This window comes from Pseudomyrmex gracilis, unplaced genomic scaffold (genome assembly GCF_002006095.1).
Source record: "Pseudomyrmex gracilis isolate BER0280 unplaced genomic scaffold, ASM200609v1 scaffold_58, whole genome shotgun sequence".
NCBI classification, from domain to species: domain Eukaryota; kingdom Metazoa; phylum Arthropoda; class Insecta; order Hymenoptera; family Formicidae; genus Pseudomyrmex; species Pseudomyrmex gracilis.
In genome coordinates, this window is record NW_018020642.1 from 677,825 (window position 1) to 700,376 (window position 22,552).

General features: G+C 33.6%; 3 protein-coding genes across 6 annotated transcripts; 2 read left to right on the forward strand and 1 right to left on the reverse strand.

The window, feature by feature from the left end:
* Positions 1 to 1,560: 1,560 nt before the first annotated feature.
* LOC109854052 (SEC14-like protein 2) lies at positions 1,561 to 12,414 on the forward strand. 4 transcript variants are annotated; one of them, XM_020426752.1, is made up of 11 exons: positions 1,561 to 1,869; positions 3,446 to 3,610; positions 7,068 to 7,137; positions 7,554 to 7,597; positions 10,325 to 10,442; positions 10,560 to 10,769; positions 11,216 to 11,296; positions 11,376 to 11,575; positions 11,848 to 11,990; positions 12,049 to 12,203; positions 12,301 to 12,414. In XM_020426752.1, the coding sequence occupies exons 2-11, from the start codon at positions 3,560 to 3,562 to the stop codon at positions 12,408 to 12,410; spliced, it is 1,182 nt and encodes a 393-aa protein (XP_020282341.1). In that variant the 5' UTR covers positions 1,561 to 1,869; positions 3,446 to 3,559; the 3' UTR covers positions 12,411 to 12,414. The 4 variants fall into 4 exon arrangements, with proteins under 4 accessions (XP_020282341.1, XP_020282342.1, XP_020282345.1 ...); XM_020426753.1 differs by having other exon boundaries at positions 3,449 to 3,610; XM_020426755.1 differs by lacking the exon at positions 1,561 to 1,869 and adding an exon at positions 1,894 to 1,985.
* Positions 12,415 to 13,156: 742 nt separating this feature from the next.
* LOC109854053 (thioredoxin domain-containing protein 17-like) lies at positions 13,157 to 14,865 on the reverse strand. Its single transcript, XM_020426757.1, has 3 exons — positions 14,130 to 14,865; positions 13,680 to 13,761; positions 13,157 to 13,532 (listed from the first exon to the last, which is right to left on the reverse strand). Exons 1-3 carry the CDS (start codon positions 14,272 to 14,274, stop codon positions 13,376 to 13,378), a joined length of 384 nt encoding a protein of 127 aa, XP_020282346.1. The 5' UTR covers positions 14,275 to 14,865; the 3' UTR covers positions 13,157 to 13,375.
* Positions 14,866 to 15,084: 219 nt separating this feature from the next.
* LOC109854051 (ribosomal protein S6 kinase beta-1-like) lies at positions 15,085 to 21,807 on the forward strand. Its single transcript, XM_020426751.1, has 12 exons — positions 15,085 to 15,904; positions 16,062 to 16,102; positions 16,231 to 16,417; positions 16,973 to 17,056; positions 17,507 to 17,640; positions 17,735 to 17,797; positions 17,873 to 18,001; positions 18,103 to 18,193; positions 18,277 to 18,393; positions 18,485 to 18,724; positions 19,151 to 19,305; positions 19,453 to 21,807. The coding sequence occupies exons 1-12, from the start codon at positions 15,815 to 15,817 to the stop codon at positions 19,511 to 19,513; spliced, it is 1,392 nt and encodes a 463-aa protein (XP_020282340.1). The 5' UTR covers positions 15,085 to 15,814; the 3' UTR covers positions 19,514 to 21,807.
* Positions 21,808 to 22,552: the final 745 nt, after the last annotated feature.

Genomic DNA, 22,552 nt, shown 5'->3' on the forward strand with positions numbered 1-22,552 from the left:
AAAATTCACATAAAACAACAACGACAGGGTCTCAATTTAGTTACTGACACTGAATTACTGAATGGTGCCTATTTCGATCCTTTAAATAAGATGACTCTATCTAAATCTTAAATCCAACGGTTTATTCTATCCCCTCTACTATGTTTTAATAAATATGTTTGTCTCTTGAGTTTGTCTAGTATTTGACTCTATACTTCTGTAAGCTTCTTTCGACTTTTTTTTTATATTTATTTTATTTTATATTTTTTTTTATATTTATTGTGAGTTACTTTATAATAGTTTCTGTGTATGTATTTATTACTTAAACTTTTCAGTTTTATTTTACAATGTGACGACAGTAACATAATTTCTGCACAAGATATCTGCACCATGACAACTTTAATTTAATTATAACTTGTACATTGCGACTGAAGATGACATCTGTGAATGTCGAAACGTTTCGTATTAAATATTGTTTAATTATTAGTTGAATTGGTAATATTTATAACTCCATCTTATTTGCTCGATACTGACCTCACATTGATACATTTATTTTGTTTTTACAATACGAGCGAGTTATTATCATTTGTTTTTCTGAACAAAGATGTTCTAGAATTCTTTTATAGCATTTCATCACATAATATCTATTGATATGTAACAAGACTGTTATTTTTTGGAACAAACGCCTGTGAGGAAACTGCCAACAATACTTTACTGACTCGCACGCGTCATTACGACGGTAGTTTTTTAAATAAACCTTCCGGGCCTTCTTTTGTAGCAAATAGAACATACATATTTTTTGTGTAATGTCTATTGACATGTAACAAGATTTTTTGTGTAAATAAGAACCATGAATATATATGTCAACGATTTGACATTTGACAGAAACAATAAATATAACACATACGCAGTGAGTTGACTAGTATAAGAGAAAACAACAAATTTGTAAGTTCCAATTGTAAATTCTGATTGAATCATCTTCATAAGCTATCTTTTGATCACAAACAAGAAAAAAATTAAATTTAAAATTTGACTTTTTACCAATCAGGAAGCATCATCTTGTATATTTTCAAAACGATACGGAAAAGGACACAGTTAGCTACGATATCTGCAGTAAACTAAAGAAAAATAGAAAAATGTTATTTACGTTTGTGTCAAAAATATTGCTACAACAGACACACAAGATCGAAAGTACTCTTGTAAACAAAACGAGGAAAGGTGAAACACTTGACATCGCCTTTGCCGAAAAGTGTTTCAGTTGCCGTAAGGCGTTACTTGGTCATGATTGTAAAAGAAGCGACAGCTACTCACGAAGTATCATGCGTTCAGTTCAGAATCGACGCTGTGACGTAATGAGAAGACAAGCTTCGTTTCTGTGGAAAACATATTCGGGCGGATAATGTCAAAACGCGCGATAGAGCAATAACCGGTGGCAAATGAATTCGATCGGATCACGATTGCAAATAGAGAACCAACCAGCGTTCTCCAACGGCGCTGCACTTTCTTTGGAAGCTGTGAGCAAGGTCGCAACGACGATATACAGTGGATGTATCGGCGTCTGTCCGACAAAGACAGCAAGCAGCGGTGATGGTGGAACCAGGTGGGGAAAATCGCGGCGTTTGAAACAAGACCATCGGCCGACGTCGGCAAGTTCATACATACTGTATCCGCCTTCGACGCCGCTTGTGTCTCGCGACGATACCAACGTTTCGTTTTTCTTTCACTTATAACGCGCGGGAAGTTAGTACATTAACGGACACCTGTTGCATTCACCTCATTCGATTCACCAGTGCAGCCGACGCCGAGCAACCGCGAAAGACTTCCGAGGACAGGTCCCTTTGATCGTTCGTTCGAGTGAATATAACGGCTCCAGTACATATTCGCAAACACGTATGTACATATAACTGTACACAGAAAGAGAGCATGAATCGTTAGCAACTAGTTCTCAATTTTGCATTTGCGAGAATTTGCTTGAGGTATTTCACAATCATACACACACACACATGGTAAGCGCTGTAGCGACACATATTATACTCTTATAGTAATATAATTCAAATAATATACATGTCTAGAAAATATTCGAGACGGATCATGAGTGATAGACCAAATTCGGATAAACCATTAGAAACTCTTTGTTTTTGCTGTGTATATTTTGATAATGTGATAAGACGATTTTTGACGATGATTTGGTATATACAAGGTGTCCCAGAATTAGTGTGACATCTCTCGTAGGCAGGTAGGAGTAAACCTGAGTCGAAAAGTCCTGAACCATTTTTTTCTATTATTTATAATAAAGGAGTAATTATTGAGTAAATCAGGCCAATCAGCGCCGATCTTTAGCCAAGCGCACGTCAGTGAGCCACGCGCCTGGTGTGTGTGAGCGCTCCGCTCGGTTCACTGACGTGCGCCTGGCTAAAGATCGGCGCTGATTGGCCTGATTTACTCAATAATTACTCCTTTATTATAAATAATAGAAAAAAATGGTTCAGGACTTTTCGATTCAGTTTTACTCCTTCTACCTGCCTACGAGAGATGTCACACTAATTCTGGAACACCCTGTATATTATACGATTGCTAAAAATCGTCTATAATTGAATTAAAAAACAAATGAATGGCACGACAAAAAGATACAAGACATGACATAAACATATTCAAATCAAAACAAGGAAATAACAAGCCTTCACGCCGTTTCTCGAATGTAAAACAGACAAAAAGTAATAATGATTACTTAGTAATTGATTTACCAATCGCAATAATCGTTTCTACGTATCTAATCTATACTTCTGTGCTAGAGATTAAGATTTTTCTGTTAGCAGAAACTTTTTAGCTTAAGTCGCGGTTTGACGTATCAAAACATGCAAATTACTTAACAAGTAAGTCTTTCCGCTTGTTTTATATGCATTTGAAATTAAAATATTTTTGTATGTAAATGTCAGATAATTAAAAATTATAAATTCACGTTCCGAATTTTTGTGAATTATTTAATACGATGATATAAAAAACAGATTTGATTTGCATAAGCAAATCTTCGTTGAGTATTGTTCATTTTTAAATTATGCAAATAATATAATTGTAATTTCTGTTAAATGATGCAGTTATCAACTATAAGATTTCAAAAGCAATGCAGAAGTCAATATAAATCTGTTTCTGTATCTAATTTAATATTGAGATAACGATTGACACATTGTTATATTTATTAAACTTTGCTCTCGACTTATATACTTTTTTCAGAAAAGTTCATTTATATTGCGTCGATTATTCGCTGATAAGTTATTGATTTTAGAATGTTCATATACATGTCAATTAAAGATAAAGTATATAAATTTGATAACGATAAAGATACACACATATACGAGTGCGTGCGTGTGTATGGGTGTGAAGATAAGTATATAAATCCATATCTATTAAAACAAAACTACAACTTTCTAGTCACTGAAACAATTATTATTATCTTCCAATTTTGAAGTAGCGCTGCTGTAAAAACAAGAGACTTCTAGAGGTTTGTGAATATTAAACGGGACAAAATCTACCACCTAAACGAGGTGCAAGGAACGTTAAATCACGTATTTACATAGCAAACATGTCTACTTCACTGAAATTGGCGGACGACCAGCGATTCGCACTAATGAAAGTAAGTTACATATTTAAAGATGTTTTTTTAACCTAGAAGAATTTTTTTTTTAACGCGGAAAAAAAATCGAAAAATATACCTATTTGACTTTAAAATGAGATTTTTGTTATTCTCAAGATAATAAAAACTTCTGCGCGTAAATAAATGTGTGTGTTTCCTGTAGGTTTTTAAATGCTAAACGCTTACGCAAGCAGCTCGAGTTTTTTTACTTTATTAGTTGCCAAAACAATCAAATTAAATATATTTGTGTTAATTTTCATAAATAAAGTTTACATCAAAGATATTACTTAGTATATCGTGTTTGTTATTTAACGTTGCAAAAATAAAGAATTTCCTTTGAAAATGAAGTTATTACAAACATAAAGTCTGAACATTTATATATCACGTAGTAGAAAACTCACACGAAAGTTTGCACAAGAAATTTATTTTGTGCCATCGATTCACAACACATTTACATTAACATAACTATATGCAAATCATATGTACAATATAATCGAGTCAATAAATATAAATTTGATCATTGAATAAGAACGTTTATAATTGTCAACAGCAGCGGCGACAATTTCATTATTTCGCTGATGATCAGGAACGCAAGAAATAGTCTGATCTCGTGCGTCATACTTTAAAGAAATCCTCCTCAATACGTAACTACTGTCTTTCGAATTGCGACATAATGCACGCGCGTGCGCACATACAAGAAAAAATAAATAAGTCTTTCTCAATCTCGAATTTGCGGCAAAATGACTTTCGATTTGTACTAGTTGCAAGAATGAGGCAATCGCATGAAATGCGCCGGGAACATTTTGATAACTACCGCGAAAGTTCAGCCTCGAATCGAACCGTACACTTGAAACAGAAGAACATACCTATAAAACAAAGTACAATTTTTAAGTTTCAGATTCAATAAGTATCTTAGTATGTCACACAATAAACAATCGAGTAAACATTTTTATAACATCTGAGACAAGATTTCTTTTTTCTCTAAATCACACGGCTAAAAAATTTTCAATAAATAAGCAAACTCTGGTTTTTCCTCTTTGTGACATTGATAATTAAAAAAATAAAGATAATATGGCACAAATAAATGCGTTTTCATCGCGTAAACATTTCTAATGTACTTTTTATACTCGATTGTAGTAATTTTCTGTAACGATTCCGAGAGCTAATTGTTCCGTAACGAAGACGCCGTGACTGGCTGTACCGCGATAAGTAGTTTTATAGTGCACACTTTCCACACTTTTCTTCGCTAAAGATATTATTTTGCAATAGCGCGAAATTATTGCAATCGAATTATCTTTTTTGCCGATTGCAACACAATTAAATTGCAACCTATTCTATAGTTAGTCGTCCGCAACGCTTTTTTTGTAGACAAATGAGGTGATTAGTTTATTTCTCACTTTTTTCAGAAAAACATTAATATATAATCATGTTCTTCATATAAACATAACTATAATAGAAACTACGTCGATCGTAATAGAAACAAGAAATCTATTACGTACCTGTTTTTTCATCAAGATGTTTTATCAATCTGATATTGTAAAAAAAGAGAGAAGGTATAGATAGGTTCAATATATATATATATATATATTATTATACTTAATTAATATTCATGAATATATATAAATATATTATATATAAATATATTATATATATTATATAATTGAAGTACATGTGTGAGAGGGGGAAACAATATATATATAAGCAGAAGAATAAAGTTGTCACATAGCTACAGTAAGATATAACAAGTGTTTGTTGAGATAAATAATTAAAATCAACGTTACTAATTTATAATGTAGTGATATAGGTAGTGTTGTGATGCTTGTTTTCTTCTTAATAGTAGGTAAAATTTAATTTCAAAAATATTATACGTTCTGTTGAAAAAGTTAATATGTCTTGTCGATAGTATAAATTAACAATCTTATTTATATCATGTAGACAATCATTGAAGAAGATCTGAATCACAGATGTCGAAACGTCTGATCAATATTTAGAAGAATAAAGTAATATTTACTAAAAAATACACGAACACCCAGTATAATTGCTCGTATAGCCTTATTCTTATATATTTATTTTTTAACGAGTATACATAATTATTAATATATATAAAGTAAAGGCAAGAATAACGTCAATTTTGTTTACAGTTTTCCCTGAAATTTATTTCTTGTGATTTAGACACAAAATAAAGAACTAACGACTGTGTTATAGCCTTGTTTTTTTCTACGATTCGACTGGTTCTGCAATGCAAAAGAAAAAAAACCTTTTCCCTGTATTCTACATTCGCGTATCGCGCATCTACGCGAAACAATGCTGGAACTTAACTTTTGCCCAAATGCAACAGGTCTGTCAAGTCGCACACATATAAACCAAGTATGAGTTTCAGTTTCTTTCACGGACAGAAACCGGTTTAGGCAACAACGATTAAATTATATTATACATACCGATGTTGGATATACAAGAGCCGACTATTATATTTAGACTTCTTAGTTTTTGGCTTAATTGTATTTTTTATTTTTCTTATATTTAAATTGGGTAGATAATGTTGCAATTGTCCTTGTGTCGCGCCTCGTTTTATTTTGTTGCGTACGACGATACGCAATCCGGTTTTTCATAGTTATGATAATTTGCGGACCAAAGCGCTTTTGCAAACTTTAAACGAATTTATAGGCATCTTATTGAAAGAAAGTTTCTTTAAAAAGATCAAAGGAACACACATAAAAAATAAAAATTATTTTAGATAATGACTTACTTTTAGTTTAGTTAACAATATAATTTTAAATGTTAGATAATTAATTATTTTTAGTTAAAAAAACAATATATAATATTTCTGTCGGATACAAAACTTGGAGTGATCTTATGTACAGGATTCTCTATATATGGATTAATTTCATCAATGTACGCCAACAGACGAAGTGTTAGTTATTATGCTAATAGATGTTTGTTGATTGCAAAACATCTATCGCGTCGCGAAACTCACGAAAATAAAAAGCAAAGTCTGAAAAATGTTGCTATCCTCAGATCGGGAAAGTGTTTGATTAACAAAATTTCACTCTCTCTCGCGGAGACACACGTGTAAATTGTGTGTCCTGCAAATTACAGTCAAGTATTGTGTACGTACGCAAAAACTTTTGACAAATTATTGCACTATTTCCGCGTAGACGCTGCCGTTTCCGGAGAAACGTGCGATTAAAACAATCTTACGCGAATAAGACACGTGTGTAATGTTTAAGTGCCGGAAACGTGTGACAGATGAACTCACGTGCGAATTTATACTATTTTTTATTGTACGTAGACAAATAGTTGATTCTCTCGGGGGATAACTCGAAAATCAAGACATTATGATGATTAATTGGCACAGTGTGTCGCGTCACGACACGCGTTATTGTGTAATCAAACGCTCGTTTCTGGCAATATCATTTTACTGACTAATAATAAAAGTTTTCTCTTTTTTTTTCTATAGTTCAGACGAGCCGTGCAAGATATCTTGCAAGCGCAGCACGATGACTATTTTCTGCTTCGTTGGTTGAGAGGTATGATAACGTATTCAATATGTTATCGAAGAAAATATACTCCGTGATTTTGTGTGATAAATATTATCTGTCGTAACACGTGTGTACACAGCGCGGTCAAGCGTATTACAAACGATATTTATATCGACGCTAATTGTCGTGTGTCAATCATTTCTTCCTTTCGCTATTTGTTGAGGCAACATTTAAGTAATTAAATTGTTTTAAAATAACATTTATATGTATATATAAATTTTTTGGGTTAGATCAGAAAGTTTTTTCGTATTTTTTGTTAAACTTTGTATTAAAATACGAAAAGACTTTCTGACCAACTCAATATATCGCGGAGACTCGAATTTGCAGAGAATTATTTTAAATAATAATAAACAAATAAAAAGAAATACACAATAGAGACATAATTCATATTTTTAATATTTCAGCAAGAAAATGGGATTCGAATGCGGCAGAAAAGATGTTGAGAGACGTGAGTAATCATGTGAAAAAAGCTAACATTAGATAATATTAACTGTTAACACTGTTTGCAACTTTTTTCGACATTTATGTTTATAAAGAAAAACATGCAAATTCCACTGAGAAAATATTCCAGTCATTCTCTCATCACTGAATCTTATTTCTTCGTTAAAATGTAATAAATTTATACGAGTCGTTGAAATATTGACGCGGCGTACGTGAAACGTGAATACATGGTAAGCGTCACTTGCTATACACGGTGACTGCTGATTGGAAGACTTCGCTGACATACTTAAACGAGAAAATTGAACTTATCTTTTTTAGACAGGCTTTTACAGAGAAAAAGAGAAAGAGAAAGAGGGAGAAAGAGAGCGTACATTGATGTAAGAACGAGCAAGACAAAGTCAGATAGTCTGGTTAGTCGACGTCGTGAAAAATAATCGTATTCTACGTGGCGGGAATAAACTTACTGGCGACCTAAATCAATGATCTTGAGAACATTCTACTTCTTAACTAATTCTTATATCTTGAGAACTTTGTATCCATTTCTGAATATCATTTCGACAAAAAGGTTTGTCTCAATTCGTCTTAGTTTACTAATAAATACGATTATTGCAGAAGCCTTTTAATGTTTCTATCTTTTTATATATTTGTTTAAATTTTTTATAAAGGACAACGATAAAAATTTTCTTAGCATCAGAAATGTAACCAAAAATATATATCTTATAAGACAAATATGTCCGTACACACTGTATATATATCTCAATAGTGTATATATATCTCACTATTGAGATATATATACAGTGTGTACCAAAGCAACGCTCAAATATCTCGGTAAATAATACATTTTATAAAAAAATGTTTTAGACAAACGTTGCACGATAAATATTGACGTATTTTTTAACGCGTTAAAACATGTATCGTGTAGTGTGCTATCAAGATTAGCACTGGTATAAAGTTTATTTTTGTTAAAATTTGTGCAAGTTAAAGCAGGTTTTCGAAGATAACTTATAGTAGTAAGGTTCACTAGGTGGAGGCGTAGTCGAATGTACACACACTGTGTGTGTGTGTGTGTGTGTAAACGCGTGTATATGTTGTATAAGCACACGCACACACACACAGAAAGATGTAAATCCGGTCGTGCAACTTCTATGTGGTGCACCTTGGATAAAATTAATGCGGATAAGTAGTATTCTGTTGAATTCCATATCTCGCATAAATTTTAACGAAAATAAACATCAGTGTTCTAGAACTAGTTTTAGAACTAATACCAGAATCTGCAATAAAAACCGGGAAGTGTGATTTAAAAATATAGATGTGACCTTGACCTTTTCAGCGTACTATAAAGTTACATTTTTAACACCGGTAAATATATCAATATATATCCTGCAACTTTAGTCTAAAACACTTTGTTATAAAACGTTTTATTTTCGAAATATTTAACCGTTGCTGAATTTTTGGAACACACTAAACAAAAGAAATTATGTTCCAGGTAGTGCATGCTTGAAATAAATTGTTTGTCATTTAAGATAATTGCACTCAATTTTTTTTTTTCAATAGATCAATAAAAGAACTTTCTCTCCAAGACACATTGGATATTAAATATTGATAAATTGCCGTCGATTTCGAATCTCGCTTTTTTGTTTCTGGAGATGTTTTATGCGAAGTAGAAAGTTATTCTCTCGGTACATACTGCTTAGCAAGTTGAAAGTAATAAGTCAATTCCTTGAAGCATCGTTCTCGAAGTCATCATCTTGATTCTTATGTAGAGAAGTTTCACGGTAATTTGAAAACCGGGAGTGCATCTCCATGACTATAATTAACTTTCTGTTGTATTTTGCTTGAAGAAAGTGAGTTTTGTGATCAATTGTGATCGCATGGATTTTAATTCCATATTTGTCCTGATGTCATCTTTCCCTTAACTTACACGAATAGTTTATGGTTTTTAATAAATTGACATGAAATATCATACACGAATATGTATAATATTTTTATATCAAATGTACAAAAAGACTCAAATTAATTTTGAAACATTCTTTACGTAGATACTGTAATATAGAGATTTTCTATATTTGTACACTAATAGTTGTGTTAACCTTACTTTCATATCGCTTTATTTTTTTCAAGTTATATTACACTCTTTCCATCATTATTGCATCATATGTATACAGGGTGTCCAATAATTAATGTAAAATCTCTCGTAGGCAGGTAGAAGAAGTAAAACTAAGTAGAAAAGAAACCTGAACCATTTTTTTCTATTACATATAAATAAGTAATAACAATATATAAAGAAGTAATTATTGAATAAATTAAGCCAATCAGCGCCGACCTTTAGCCGAACGCACGTTAGTGAGCCGCGCGGAGCGCTCACGCACACAAGGCGCGCGGTTCACTGACGTGCGTTCGGCAAAAGGTCGGCGCTGATTGGCTTGATTTATCCAATAATTACTCCTTTATTATATGTAATAGAAAACAATGATTCAGGACTTTTCGACTCAGTTTTACTTCTTCTACCTGCCTACGAGAGATTTTACACTAATTGTCGGACACTATGTATATATGTACACATATCTTGTATCTAGATATGTACAATGTATATGCATATGTCCCACACAGACCAAAAACTTTATTAGACATCGCATAAAGATGTTAACGTCTAATGAAGTTTTTGTTCTGTGTAGAATATACATGTATATGTGTACAGATGTGTAATTATGAAATAATTTTTTGTTTCTTGTAGTCTATAGAATGGCGGAAGAAGTGGGATGCTGATAATTTATCCAATTGGAATCTCTCTCAAAAAGTATTAAATTTCTTTCCTTATGGACTGAGCGGATTCGATAAAGATGGTGCACCAGGTGAAAATTTTTTCTCTTTGTTAAATAAATTTACAATAAAACTTATCTGTATTTCTTTTTAGTTACAACGTTAAACACCAGAAAAAGTAAAAGAGGTGTACATGTGTATTTTTGTAGTAATCATTGTTCCGTTCGCCGGGATGGACATGTTTGGAATGTTGCAAGTGATAACTCAGCAGGATTTCGTCAAGATCATGGTAAAGCTTTTGGATGACTTTCTGAGACTAGCCAGAGAACAATCCAAGGTGCACGGGGAAGTCGCTAATCAATTAACCGTTATCTTTGACATGGAAGGATTCAATCTGAAGCAATACTTGTGGAAACCAGGTAAATTATTCAGGTAAAATCAAGCGTATGAAGATTAATCGTTGTATTGCTTTTTGATTGTGAAGTCTTTTGAAGACAACATTCGAAGAAATTGATTGTATGTAAAAACATAACATCGTTTTTATTTATCAAACTAATTACAAATAATTATTATCCACGTATTGACGCAACAGTAATGATGATACAACGATAATTGCAAGACTCACAACATAAGATATTGATTGACGGTTTGTTCATTGTACACATTTGTTTATCATACTTTATAACTAAGGCTGATCAAAAATATTGATCGAAATGTCCTCAAATCAATCAATGCAGTTAAATTTTTTTTATATTATTGACGTGCGCACTGGTGGAAACTAGCTCAATTAGTCCATCAGTTAATTTTTCACTGCAATTTGTCAATTTTTCTTTTACTTATTTTACCGACGTCTCTATTACTGCAGCTGGCGAATTAGTTATCAAGCTTCTCCAGATGTACGAGGCAAATTATCCCGAGATTTTAAAGATATGCTTCATTATTAATGGTAAGTTCGCACGTGATACATTGTCGTCGCAGTTATAGAAAAACTCGTCGATGCACGTTTGCAATACTATCGTTTGTAGCGCCGAGAGTTTTTGCATTTGCTTTCGCCATTGCCAAGAAGTTCCTGAACGAGTACACATTGTCAAAGATACAGATTTATAAAAGTGATCCGGCGAAATGGAAAAAGGCAATACTCCAGACCATACCGAGAAATCAGCTTCCTGTTCATTTCGGCGGTACACTGTGCGATCCGGACGGCAATCCAAGATACACTTCTAAAGTAGTATACTTTCAGTTATCTGTTTCTTTCTCTTACGTCTTATTCCCATTTTAATCAAAATTATATTCATTATGTGTTATTCAACAAAATACAAATATTTTATGTTTCTTCCAAAAATTGTACAGAAAAAAAACAGAATGGTTCTGTTAAAATTTATAAAAATCTTCACTGAAAGTCTCTCTCTCTCTCTCTCTCTTTTTCTTTCAATGTGTTGAAAGTACAGAATATTAAAATGACTTTCTCAGAGAGTCTTTATGATAATTGATCTTCAGATTTGTCAAGGTGGTAAAATACCGAAAGACATGTATGTCAAGAATTCGGAGAAGATCAATCAGGATTACACTACTGTCGTCGTACGAAAAGGCGGAAAACTGGAAGTCGACGTGTGCACGTCCGAAAGCGGTTCTTTATTAAGGTAAATACGTCGAGACGTAAGTGTTTCTTGCACGCTTAACTTGAACCTGTGTGTGCAGCTGGGAATTTTGGAGCGAGGGTCACGACATCAAGTTCGGAATCCTGAAAAAAGACGCAGAGAACGGCAAGCGAATAGAGATCATACCTCTTCGAAGAGTCGCATCTCACCAGTCGGATGAAATGGGAGTATTGACTTGTGAAGAACCAGCCACTTGTAAGCTTGCATCGTTTTTTAATCAAGCAATTCCGATTATAACGATAACAGAGCAAACAGTATCTATATAATGTCTGTACAATCTTATTTGTTACAGATTCTGTTGTTTTTGATAATACTTATAGTATACTGAGAAATAAAAAGGTTCATTATGCCGTACGTATACTCGCACCGACGGAAATAGAAAGGGAAACATTAGTTGCATAAAAAAATGAAAATTTCTATTGTATTATACAATTTATATTAGTTTTTTAATCTTTAGAGAGCCGTTCCTAGCCACTATAGGCTCTAAATCCGCATGATAAATTTTATATAAAACGACAATTTCATATGAACGTTATACGTTACATATATATATATATATACATAGGTATATACAGATGTCAAATATAAGATTTAAAAAAAAAGTAAAATATTCCAAAAAAAAACCGTGCTCTTTAGAGATTAAACAGTTTTTAACGTTAGTTCTTTTTACTTTTCCCGTATATGTATTAGATTAAACCCTTAAATCCCACACTTCATTCCCGTAATCTAACATAAACCTCACTGGGGGTCCACTGGACTTCAGCCTCTTTAAAAGATTTTAGAAATTACTCTATTTATTTTTTCATCTTGAAAAAAATCATAGATATTCTCCAAAGGATGCTGAAGAAAGAATCTTTTTCGAATCTGAATTTTTTATTATAGCAGATAGTGCGGCAAGTCTCGCTTTGGAGTTTTACTTATTTAAAAGTACGCTCAAAGATATGCTGGACCTTTCCATGGACCTTTGGTGGGGTTTAAGGGTTAAATAAACTGAAAAGTAGTTATATGTTTATATAATATGTAATAACATGTTTATGTAACGTTTGTATACGTTTATATATATTAATTACAACTATATATAAACTATAATATATATGAACCATAGATACTTAAAGAAGGTCTCTTGAATATAAATCAAAATAATGTAATAAGATCGAAAAGGATTTATTTTTACCTGTTCGTTACTCTTCTTGATGATTTTATCATATCATCTGAATAATCTAATATCAATTTGCAATATTTTTAAAAACTTGCTTATAAATTTATTATATTTCTCTAGTCCTCTTTCACACATCATACGACTTACAAACAATCATTAAAATATCTGAGAGATTCTTTGATCCAACTTCTTTTATTGACTATATTTTTCAGTCATCTTCATCTGTCAGTAACATATCGATAAGTTCAGGTTTTAATAACTGATCACCTTCTAAACGTTTCTGAGTACCCCATCGAGCCAGAGTTGGTAGAACTTTTAATTTGGTAATGGGATTTGATCTGAACGGACAGTTGGGATCTTTCCAGCTAAATAGAACAACAGTATACAAAGGTGTGCTCCAAGTTAGTGATTTTTTCCTGAACTACTATAGATAACTAACTTATTCATAGGAATATTTATGATAATTCTTATAAAATGATAATTACAAAAGAATAATGCATTAATTTACTTACAATGGTCTGTCTCCAACTTCTGCCACTATTAGCTGTGTTCCATCAGGTGCTGTTTCAAAACCTTTTTCAATAAATGGTTCAGCTGTAACAAAAAGACAAAATGTAGCAATTCTATACAAATAAAATAATAGGATGTAGTAAACATCAGTCAGATCGTTAGATTGTTTTTATATAGCTGCATGTGTATTTCTCAAGTCTGAGATTGTCGAAGATGTAAATTCAAACGCAAATAAAGCTAATCAATCGCATTGATCGAATACAAAAATTTCCGAGATAAAAGAACGCCTCCGACTTGCAAAACGCGTAGTAATTGTGCGCCGAAAAAATTGAATTTAAAAGTTGCACAAGTAGCACACACAAGTGGTTGGTGTTCGAAACTAAGACGGATATAGGTTAGAATTAGAATTGTAAACACGCGATTGAGAAAATTAAAAGACCTTATTTACTCACCTACTACGCAATCGGGACACCAACTTTTACCAGAATCAGACAATTTTGTGCCGGTGTAGAGTATGTAAGTCTGACCCGCAGACTTGAGATCCTTCACATATTCTAGAAAATTCTCATATCCTTGCACGTGATGACGCTGAACCATTTTCGCTAAATCTCACCAACTTCTCGCGAAAGATTCTCTCTCGAATAATTTTTATCCACTGCTTTATTGTTTGTTGCGCGAGAAGATATTGCAGTTTCAATTCAAAATTTCACTCAACGGCGGCCGATAAACATTCGGAAATCTATATCACGCCCCCCTATCGTGAATGATACACTTATCTTCTCCGATTCGATTAATGGAATGTTATCGGATCCGACATAATCGTGTCTGTACCTCGAAATGTCATGGAAACAATCCGATAACTGTGGAATTCTGATGCTATCGGTAAATTTATCTTTTTTTTTTTTTCACGCAAAAGTCAACAACCGATTATTGCTTATTACAAATGTTCAATGTGAAAAAATTAGCAATTGAATTTAATCACATAATCTAATCAGTAGATAGAATTACAAATTTCTATCGCTTTTCACGCTGTTTACGTAAAGTCCCTTCCCATAATTATAAAACGCAACTTTAACACTCGCAATATTAAATCACAAATTTACCGACTTTCACGTGTAGCAAGCAAGTGTGTCGTCATTGTCGCGTTTCGATTTACGTCAGTCTAGGAAATATGACGTCAAACATTGTGACGTGTTAGTAGTTGCGTCCTTAAATGTATATCTGTAACATACAGAACGTGTTATATATGTATATGTATATATACGTATGCATACACCATATATACATGTATAAAGGTTGTTCTAATAATAATATTAAAACTTAAGCAAAAACTTGTTTAATTGAAGTAAACTAACTCTAAATAACTAAATAACTTTGAAATTAATTGTTTTTACAAAAAATATCAACCTATTGTACATCTCCACTACATTTTTTTAACGGATTATACATTTTGCAACTGAAGAAATTAATTGGAACCGGTCTCTCGGCTACTTTGATTAACTTAATCAGCTAATCATTTCATTGACGAATTGATTAATTGAATTAGTCATTTAGCAGATTTAATCAGAATTGACCAGTCACGCGACCGATTCACGCACTTAATCGGCCGACTTAGCTTAATAGGAAACGGTGAGAAACCGGCCCTCGACCTATTCTAAACGTGAACGGACTCGGCTATTCAGGCGGTTCAAAGTTTCCCGCGCCACGTGCGGACGGAATCTTGGCGTGGGAGTAGCGTGACGTATGCGACACGCGATTGGCGTGCATGCGGTATTTCCCCACTTTGTCACCGACAAGGCCGTTCTACGAATCCCAGTGCTTTCGTATGAAGTAACGCAAGGAAAACCCATCAGAGAACATAACAGCGCCGGGGTCGGAGTGTGTGTCGCCGCTGGTTGCCGCACGGCTTTGTCGCATTTCACTGCCTCGCGAGGGGTCGGGAATCGCATCGCGCCGAGAACAACGCGTGTCGTGTGAGACGTCGCGTACATCCCGACGTTTTTTCTCTCTCTCTTTCTCTCTCTCTCTCTCTCTCTCTCTCTCTCTTTCTATCCGCCGACCGTCACCGACGCCCGTGACCAACACCTTGGACAAGTGTTTCGCACGCGAGACAACGACGACAACGACGGAAGCAACGATGTCGGCGATCTTCGACATCGAGCTGCAGGACGCAGGTTTGCTCCACCGAGACGAGTCCGACGACGACGATGCCATCGAAATCGGCACGGTAAATCCTTGCTCCTTTCATTCCTCTCCTGTATAAACAACACGCGACGATTACGGGGGCTTGTCTGTCCGTACGTGGGCACCGTACGTTGCACGCGGTTGCACAAGTTCACGTGAACACTCTCTTATTAACGTATCGCAATCTGTTTCTCTTTCAGGACGAATGCGACGCCGATCCGAACGTGAATGATGTAGTAACGTGAGTAAAAAAGACACGCGTGCATTTCCTGCTTGCGTGCGTCGCACGTGATAGCACGATATAAGCTTCTCTCGCGTATGGTCGTGCAAGCGACGACAATGACAGAATTTTCTTCCCGTTTTTTGTAGCTTGTCCAGCAGCTCCGAATCTGTGGAGACGGTGACCATATCCGAACATAATGTGAATCGCGAACGCGAGCGGGTCGGGCCACAGGATTTCGAGTTATGCAACGTTATCGGGAAAGGCGGTTACGGCAAGGTTTTCCAGGTGCGCAAGATAACGGGCAGTGACAGCGGGACCTTTTTTGCTATGAAGGTATGTATTATTTGTTCCCCAAGCGCATTTAGTACGCTGCAATTTGCTCTGGACTTTATTCGTCGCGAGAGCGAACAACGTACGGAGTATCCGCTCCCGAGAAAAAAAATGACTGCTCATTAGCATTCTCGAAGTTTACAAATGGTGTTTTAATAACTTGCAATGCAACTTTCCTTTTATCAGAGTGTAAAACTCGTGTGCTTCTTGCAAAATAAAAATTAGTGGGATTTAAATATATTTTTGAAGGGAAAACCCACTTGTTACTCCCCCCACTCGGTTTTATGAAAGTAATGAGCTTGTAATTAGTCATGCGTCTATTAATTAAACCCTTTCGCAAATTGACAGGTTAGGTTATTTTGATTAACCTAACCTAACCTTTAACTTTAATCTGACACTAATCCGACTTACTGGAATTGTCATGGGAACATTTTTTCTTCTTTTTGAAAAATACTAGATAACAATTCTCAGATATTTTCTGGTGCAATTGTACTGCAGAGATTTTTGAGAATGATTTAGTAATTCTGAAAATTATTCTTTTGCATTCATCTAAAACAGGTGTTACGCAAGGCTTCGATTGTGAGAAATCAAAAAGACACAGCTCACACCAAAGCTGAACGAAATATTCTGGAATCTGTAAAGGTCAGTAATATTTTTATCTGCTACAAAAATATACTTGATTGGAATGAAATTAATTAAAATAATAATAATTAAGATAAGTTAATAATTTAGGTAAGTAATGTAACATAACAGATACTTGGTTTATAAAAGAAAATCAGTTTAGATAACAGATGATACAGGTTTAAATAAGATAATAAGATAATATGTTATATAATAATAAGATAATGTTGTTGTCTCAGTGTACACAGGATGCGTTGAAATGTGTTTGAATCACACAATCACAGAAATTAAATTCTGATTTACTTTTTTATCATGTACATTTTTACACATCCTGTTTGCAAAAACTATATTAGATCAATTTTAAATTAATTCTCTGTTAGTCTCTTTATATATATATATATATTTATGTTTTATTGTGCATATTATATGCAAGGTACCAATTTATATTTTTTTTTTTTTTGCATCTGGCAGCATCCTTTTATCGTAGATCTCAAATACGCTTTTCAAACTGGTCATAAATTATATTTGATACTGGAATACATGTGTGGGGGCGAGCTGTTTAGACATTTGAATGATGAGGGTATCTTTATGGAAGATACCGCACGGTATGTGAATAACAAAAAAGTGATTTTACGTAAATCTCACTTTACAAACCCATATATTTAATGTTTTGCATTATGTTCTAAATTTGTCTTGCAGCTTTTACTTGTGTGAAATCACATTAGCTTTGCAGCATCTTCATTTGCAAGGAATTATATACAGGTATTGTAAGTGTTTGTAAGATTTTACTTATATTAAATTTAATGATATTCACGAAATGTTATTAAATTATTTTAGAGACTTGAAACCAGAAAATATTCTGTTGGATGCAGAGGGACATATTAAGCTAACTGATTTTGGATTATGTAAGGAGCATATACAAGAGGGTGCTGTTACACATACATTCTGCGGGACTATCGAATATATGTAAGGGACATGGAATTAAGAACAAATTTGAGAATTTGTGAAAAGTTTACGAACTATTCGAATTAATTTATGATTACATCAATTATTTGTGTTATTTGAAGGGCGCCTGAAATCTTAACGAGAAGCGGCCATGGAAAAGCAGTGGATTGGTGGAGTATGGGAAGTTTATTATATGACATGCTTACAGGATCTGTATGTATTGTCACTGCACATAAACTTGAAGTAAACTTGCATATAATTGCATGTTGCAATTTTATACTACCCGATTTTTTCAGCCGCCATTTACCTCAGACAATAGAAAAAGAACTATTGACAAGATCCTGCGTGGAAAACTGAATCTTCCTCTATATCTCACACCTGACGCTAGAGACCTTGTTCGGAAACTACTCAAGGTTAATATGTCACTAAACTCATCAAAGAGTTTATGTTTTCAAAATAATTTTGATATTTTTGTGGAATGTAATAATTTTTTTCTGTTTTCAGAGACAAGTTGCACAAAGACTAGGATCTAGCTCGTCAGATGGAGAACAAGTAAAAGCTCACCGATTTTTCAAGCACATCAATTGGAACGACGTTCTCTCGAGAAAATTGGAACCGCCGTTCAAACCAAAACTATCTAGCGAGGACGACGTCTCGCAATTTGATAAAAAGTTTACTTCCTCAGCGCCAATAGATTCTCCAGTGGATTGCACATTGAGCGAATCAGTCGACGGAGTGTTCCAAGTAAGTTTTCTTCTTTTGATGAATGATTAAATTTAATTTAAATTTAATACATATGAAGACCACAGAGGAAGAACTTGATAAGTCAAATTTTTTCGATTTTCTGATTTTTGATGTTATTTGGTAGTTAAAATGGAATATTTTAAATATCCAAAACGAGAAAAGGAAATTTTTGATAGATTCTGAGATATAAACATTTTTATAAAACGTGTAACAGAAATACATATACGTTTTAAACTTTAAAATCGTTTTTCTCTAAAATTACGAAAATGTGACTTATCAAGTTCTTCCCCTGTGGTTTTCATATTGAATACATATTTAAATATACATTTACGCTAAAGAAATATTCTAAAAAAAAAAAAAAAAACATGCATATTGTGCTACAAATGATTAATATTTTAAATATCATTTCTTTGCGTTTCTTTCTAGGGATTCACATACGTAGCACCAAGTATATTAGAAGAAGATATGTTCTCGCAACAACAATGTTATCTGACCACCATGTCGCAGCCACGAGTCATAAAAGCTAGAAGTCCTCGTAAGGCGATGCGTGGCTTCTATCTTCACACAATACAAAGTCACAGGTTAATGTATCGAAATTGAGTTCTTGTGCTTCTTCTTCTTCTTCAATCACATTTTTCATGCGAAATTTTCTACGAAATTTTTTTCTTACAAAATGTTCGAATTGAAAGTAGCATAGACAACAATTTGGTTTTTTTTTTTTTTTATAGGCCACACAATGGAGTTGACCACAGCAACATGGAAGATACAGAAATGATTGAATTAGGCTAACCATTACTGTTGAACTAGTAAATGATTTTGCTTAACTGCTGAATATTCATGATCCTCAGGGACGGGTTTTATATTTTAGAATTATTAAATAGAAAATGTGGGGGGGAAGGGGCGGGAGATCCATTATTACTTTACTGGATATTCAGCAGTTACACATTTAGCTAATCTCTTTTTTTATATAGTCTACATTTATATGATATATATATATATATACACACATTACGTATGTGTGTATGTGTGTGTATGCGTGGGTGCGCACGTATGTGTGTGTATATATGTATTGTATAAAACTATCAATATTGTATCGTTTAACGGCGACACAGCAGTTATCTGGTAGCGCCTGGTGGCATAATTGCAATTCTGATAGATTTAAGAATAATCTGCCAGAAAGTATACATCGTTTTATTGTCAGATTATAGGGTGAGAGTCGCTTGGCTGACAATTAACTTTTGAGAGTCATTTACATTTATATTTATATCATTTTAAGTAGTAATGTGATAAGTAGATATAATGATTGTTTCAATTCTCTTTGTGAGACATGAAATTTTAATGAAAATTTTGCTTTGGGTTACTTATAGCCAAACCGTTGTGAACATAAGTTTTTCACCACACAATTAGAAACTTATGTTCTCAACATATCTCGTATTACTTTTTTTTCTTGTTGCTCATGTTATTTACGTGTTGTGGCGTAATTAAACTGAATTTGCGCAATTCAAAAGTAAAACATGATAATTTGATCGATTTGTGAGACGCCACACGTATTTAATCATTCAAAAAAAAAAAAAAACAAAAAAAAAAAAAACTAAATAACTTAATCATATTTTACGTAGAAAAAAATTTATATGCAGCGTGCGTTTGTAATGGATTTATTTTTTATCTGATTACAAAAAGAGAACAACTTGCCAATGCCATTCGCTCTCTCTACAATGAAGAGAGCATCGGAAGAAAAAGATGCTACCACAGCCGCTTCGCCGCTGAAATTTCGTTCCGTGTATACCTTGGTATCTGTCTACGAACGATTGTATGTATTTTCAGCAGTAATAACGTTTCCATGGCAATAATGTAATGAAATAGAAGAGTTGGCCTAAAACTAAAATAATAAACTCTAGAAACGAATTGTATAACACACGTCACAGCTATTATGGAGCTACAGTGTGAAGTCGCATTTATAAATAATGAAAGTTCCTACACATTGCAAGTTTGATTGCAACATAGTTTATTTTCTATCTATCGCCACGAAAAGAAACATTTTGTTGAAATGATTGCACATATCAATTCTCTTGGAATGAGAAGGACTGTTGTCGCGCTCTCTGTAACTCGATTACAGCGCGCGCGCGCGCGCGAAAAATAATTTATACAAACGGAGACTTCACGTACGTACATATACACGTACGTACGCATACACACGTATACATATGTACATACATACATATGTATGTATAGAGAGCTTCCGCACTCTCTGACTATTATCGGCAAACTTCGAAGATCATTTGGAAACAAATATTATTCTCCGATAATGTCCCTGAAAAAAAAACCACCAGCATAATACGAAAAATCGATATTTCAAAAAGTGTCTTCAAATAATTTCGACAATTTGCTGAAATAATAGCGAGTGCACACATATAGATTTTTTTGAAAAATATTATGTACAATAATCTCTTAAATGTGCCTCTTTTTTTTTTAGTTTCAAGAGTTGAAAAAAAAAAAGAAAAACACGAGAGGTTGTTCTCATTGCAAAGTAATTGATGTTAAATATTCGTCGAGGAACGATGATTGTCTAGCATTTTGTACTGAGGCGAAACAAATAAATAAGCTTAATTTTGAGACAATTACATTTTTTGAACTGACATTTGGTACATATACAGTTTTACAACGTCGGAATAAAAAAAAAAAATAAAATAAAATAAAAAAATAAAAAAACTGTCGAAGGGACGCGGAGCGGTCGACGCGTGTTCATTGTGGAAATATCGTTATACACAGTTCGATATATTTTGTGTGAGAGGTATTTTTGTTACACACACATATGTGTACATATATATACACACACACAGTTTGAATCATTGCTAAGTCAGAACGAAATACACACACCAAGTTACCATGGTAACAATGTTACTGCGAAGCACGACTTTTCCATATTTAAACTTCGTAAGTAATTCGTACTTGCTTTTTTTTTTAAGTTGCAGACGTTAGTGCGTAATTTATTGTCGAGTGCACGCATATGTATATGTATTGCATTATACATATTGCGCACCGCGCATTGAGTTCTTACTCGCAGACAAAAAAAAAAAATAAGACAAATAGATATATAAATATTAATAAGCAAAGAGCGGCTTGTAAGACGCTCGCAAACGCTCCAAACTACCCAAGTGTTCAATAGGCCATCTTATATAGCAGGAGAATATAATCTTTTAACTACTTGTATGAAATAATGAAAAGAATACCGTGTAGTCGAAATGCAATTTTGTCGCTGTTTTTTTTTCTGTTTTTTGGTTTTAGAAATCTTTTTTTTTTTGTTTTGCGCATGTGGGAAAGTTTTATCTCACCGACACAAGTTGCATTTCGACTACGAGTCTCGAACGTAAAATGAAGAATAAGTGCATATGATATACATGCATTACGTAAGAGATCGTTACTTGCACGCATCTGTACTGCATTATTAAGAGAAAAAAAATTGTATTTAGAAGCGAGAATTTTGAAACTGATTTTTTTTTTAGTACATATATATATATATATCTAAAAATGTGTATTTTTAATGTTAAGTCAAAAATGTGCCTACGAAATTATCAGAACGCTGTCGAAAAGTATGTACTACGCTCGATATGATGTACTGAAAAAATTTATTACACTTTTCTTACACACGTATATGTATATATATACATATACATATATATATATATATATACAGGGTGTCCCAGAATTGGTTTAACATCTCTCGTAGGCAGATAGAAGGAATAAAACTGAGGTGAAAAGTCCTATACCATTTTGCTAGATTCGCAATAGTTACTGAGATTTTAATTAACAAAGATCCGCGAATAAGCA

Bases quoted from the DNA above. Each gene is read 5' to 3' on its own strand.
- LOC109854051 (XM_020426751.1), top strand. From the start codon at position 15,815: ATGTCGGCGATCTTCGACATCGAGCTGCAGGACGCAGGTTTGCTCCAC. The intron at 18,002-18,102 runs GTAAGGGACATG...TGTTATTTGAAG, and splicing joins TGCGGGACTATCGAATATAT to GGCGCCTGAAATCTTAACGA. The intron at 18,725-19,150 runs GTAAGTTTTCTT...GTTTCTTTCTAG, and splicing joins CAGTCGACGGAGTGTTCCAA to GGATTCACATACGTAGCACC.
- LOC109854053 (XM_020426757.1), bottom strand. From the start codon at position 14,274: ATGGTTCAGCGTCATCACGTGCAAGGATATGAGAATTTTCTAGAATAT. The intron at 13,762-14,129 runs GTGAGTAAATAA...TTTTTGTTACAG, and splicing joins GTGTCCCGATTGCGTAGTAG to CTGAACCATTTATTGAAAAA. The intron at 13,533-13,679 runs GTAAGTAAATTA...TGTTCTATTTAG, and splicing joins GAAGTTGGAGACAGACCATT to CTGGAAAGATCCCAACTGTC.
- LOC109854052 (XM_020426752.1), top strand. From the start codon at position 3,560: ATGTCTACTTCACTGAAATTGGCGGACGACCAGCGATTCGCACTAATG. The intron at 7,598-10,324 runs GTGAGTAATCAT...TGTTTCTTGTAG, and splicing joins CAGAAAAGATGTTGAGAGAC to TCTATAGAATGGCGGAAGAA. The intron at 11,576-11,847 runs GTAGTATACTTT...ATTGATCTTCAG, and splicing joins ATCCAAGATACACTTCTAAA to ATTTGTCAAGGTGGTAAAAT.